Source organism: Pteropus alecto, unplaced genomic scaffold (assembly GCF_000325575.1).
Source record: "Pteropus alecto unplaced genomic scaffold, ASM32557v1 scaffold71, whole genome shotgun sequence".
Lineage (NCBI taxonomy): Eukaryota > Metazoa > Chordata > Mammalia > Chiroptera > Pteropodidae > Pteropus > Pteropus alecto.
Window position 1 is genome coordinate 17,386,945 of NW_006433024.1, and position 3,210 is coordinate 17,390,154.

A 3,210-nucleotide genomic window follows, 5' to 3' on the forward strand; every position below is an offset into this window, starting at 1 on the left:
TTTTATTTCTACCTTCAGTAATGAAGTTTTTAGTTTTGACCACCATGTGCTGGAATAGATTCTCTTCTTTAATAGAACTATCATTATAATTGATACCCTTTCCTTTCACACATGTGTGATAAACAGAACAGACTCATCGTTGGTGAACAGCCGTACCCAAGTTATTTCATACTATGGAAGGAACCTCTTAAATCATGACTCAGAGCTCATTGTAGTAGGATTTCCTTGTGTTGTATTGAAGTGTATCCAGAATGTCTCGAGCATATGCAATAGAGAACCTAACGCTAGTTAAGTTCCTCTAGAAGATAGTGTTCAGATTTGTCATCTCACACCAGCTCCGTCAAGTGTCTTTTAGTTACGTAAGCTGTTTCCATATTGTTATACTGTTTCTCCCACAAAGACGAAAGAGAAAAAGGGATAAATTAGGCAGAAAATTAGTATTATCTCTTTAGGAAGATGTCAAAAATCTCCTACCTGGTACTTCTGTAAATGTTCAGTTTAGTCAGAGTAGAAAGCGTATCCTATTCTGAATCTCTGCTCTCTAGATTTGTGTAACGCCGCCTTCCTAAAGGTTCAAAAAGGTATATTTCTGCTTATTTTTAATACTTTCTCTAGTCTCACCTTGTTTTATTGAGAGATTTATTTCAGTTTGTTTTATGCTGTCATGTTCTGTCAAGCCTGGCTTTAGATAATGCTTCTCTTTTTTTCTCTCTCTAAAGATACAAACTTTATATTTCATCAGTATGTTTCTGCCACTCAGAACAATCAAGCATCACTGTGAATTCTGAGTTTGTGGCCTTCCTAATCAATGGCATTTTGGGGGGTGGGGGGTTGTTGCTTTTCCAGAGTGTCCTGCCATTCTTTGTCGCTACAAATATGAGTGGAATCCGAAAGCCAACTTTGCAAGTACCCTCTTCAGATACGTTTGTGAAGTCTGCGATGAAAACAGTGGGCTTGACATCCCGAACCAATGGATACTTCGTCCATTCTCTTACGGTAGGTAGATGTTTAAGTCCCAAACTTGGGTTGAAGATTTTCTTTCTCATTGAGTCACAAAATAGTATGTGATATATGTATTTATATATAGAGAGAGTCTAGATTTACATCTCTCTCTCTCTCTCTCTCTCTCTCTCTCTGTCTCTGTCTCTGCTAATGACTCCTGTGTTTTATTTTAAACATCCAAGAACTTTAAAATCTACCTATAAATTTAAAAAAAATAGATTTTATTATCTGTCTATAAATAAAACAATATTATAGTAAAACATAAGATCATATGCTTTAATTTAGCTCAAATTGTAGGCTCTAATTATATTTATCTCCCCATTTTTTCCCTAGGGCTCAATAGTTTCAATTCTGCCTTCTTGGTTATATTTAAAAATCGCTATGAATCATAACAAGTCTGTCCGGGCTTACTGTCGGAAGCGTGCCAAGAAGAACTAAGCCTTGATGATTATACTGAGTAACTTGGCCAGAAGCTCCAGCTTGTGCACATTCACTGCAAGTCACCCACCCAGCTCCAGGACATTCAGTTGTCATTTTAATAGTTAAATATGGTCATAATGGGGACGAAAGCAGAAGTTTCTTTCAAGAGCTACTGACATATATCTGAATGCTACCACCAACTATTTTGAAATTTATCATAAATGCTCATATCAACTGGATACAGAACTAATATTAGCAAGAATAGCTTAATAGGAAGGAGCATGAGTATAACAAATGACAGAATGGTAGAATCAGATGTACTTCTCAACAATGTCCTCTGGCCCAAAATGCCATGATGATAGTTGTATTTTCCCTGAAACATACTTTGAAAGGGCATGGCCAGCTACTCTTTTTCTTGTTTTTAACACTTTGAGGGAGTAGAGATTGATTGCTTGATTCACTTATGAGAGGACAATCTGCATAGCTCTTTGTAAGGTTTTCTAAAAGCATGTCCCAGTTTGTACATTTCTATGGAACTGTTCTTTCTCAGAGGTAGCTAATGACATAAAAATAATTCATGAAATATGGAGTTTTTTGACACATGAAGCCCTCGAAAATATGCTTTCTTCTAATACGTATTTCTTCTCAGTTTATGTACGTAAATACTGAATGCTATCGTATGATTTGTAAAGGTAAACGGGCCAAAATGTACAGACAACCACCTATGGTACCACTAAAACCCTGACCCTGGAAAGTGGCCTGCTTGGACCCCAGTCGTTTTGGTTTCTTCTGCACCGCACTAATAACTGCTTACACATGTTAGAACAGGTTACTCCTAGTGATGATGTCAGAGAAGTTTTAAATTGCTTCCCTATCGATATTGATATAATTAGTTTAAAGAAAGATCATATAACAATTGTCTTGATTGAAAATATATTTCTTTGGTGCTTGAAATTAAGGCCATTTTTACACTGGCTTAATATAAATTAATACTTAACTTTTATCCTACTACATAACTTGTTTGGGGAAATTGCCAAGCAATAATTCAATATTGTGAAGCATATAGCCTAGAAGGTAGGACTTTCCTCGGTTGTGATTCCAAGGCTTGGAGTTTTAAGCACCAGTAAATTTGCAAAAAAAAAAAAAAAAAATTTAATTGGAGTATTTAAGTGTTTTTAGCTTATAATTTTGTCAGCTAAGGACAGAACAAAAACAGAAAAACCAAATTACCATCATTATATAAAGATATTTTAGCATGTAAAAAGTAGGAAGAACATAATCTCAGAATAAGGAATAATCATTTAAATTGAATAAATTTAGCTTTATGAAAAACACATTGCCTTTTTCTCTCATTTTGTTGAAATGGTGAAACCACAGTGACCTGGACAATATTTCATTTGCTCGCACACAGTGCTTGGTTGGTTGTGGTGGTGGTGGTTATTGGTGGAGAGTTGGTAGAGAGGGGGAGTGGTTGGTTTACTCTTCTAGGTGCTGGAGAAACTGCAGTGAATAAGGCAGATAAAAATTCTTGCCCCAATACTGCTTACATTTGAGCTGGGAGGAGGGGAGGGAGCAAAGGCAGAAGACAGAAAATAAGCAAAAGAAGATGGATAATAAGTGCCATGTGCTATGGGAAAAAAATGAAGCGGGTTAAGGAGAATGGGGAATCAGTGCGTGTGGGGGCGGGAGTGGGGGGCTTGTGATTTTAAATAATAGACTCAGAGCAGGCCTTGGTGGGAAGTGGCCTTCGACAAGTCTTGAGCGAGCCTTTCAGTTATCTGAGCAAAG

The 3,210-nt window shown here is 36.8% G+C and overlaps 1 protein-coding gene across 1 annotated transcript in view; it reads left to right on the top strand.

Moving 5' to 3' along the window:
• HSD17B12 (hydroxysteroid 17-beta dehydrogenase 12) overlaps positions 1–2,756 on the top strand; it is a 133,016-nt gene extending 130,260 nt beyond the window's left edge. Inside the window, exons 10-11 of the mRNA XM_006908049.3 lie at positions 847–996; positions 1,336–2,756. Of these exons, the coding sequence (XP_006908111.1) occupies positions 847–996; positions 1,336–1,440 (255 nt within the window). The 3' untranslated portion in view covers positions 1,441–2,756. The remainder of the gene's footprint in view (positions 1–846; positions 997–1,335) is intronic.
• The last annotated feature ends 454 nt before the right edge of the window (positions 2,757–3,210 follow it).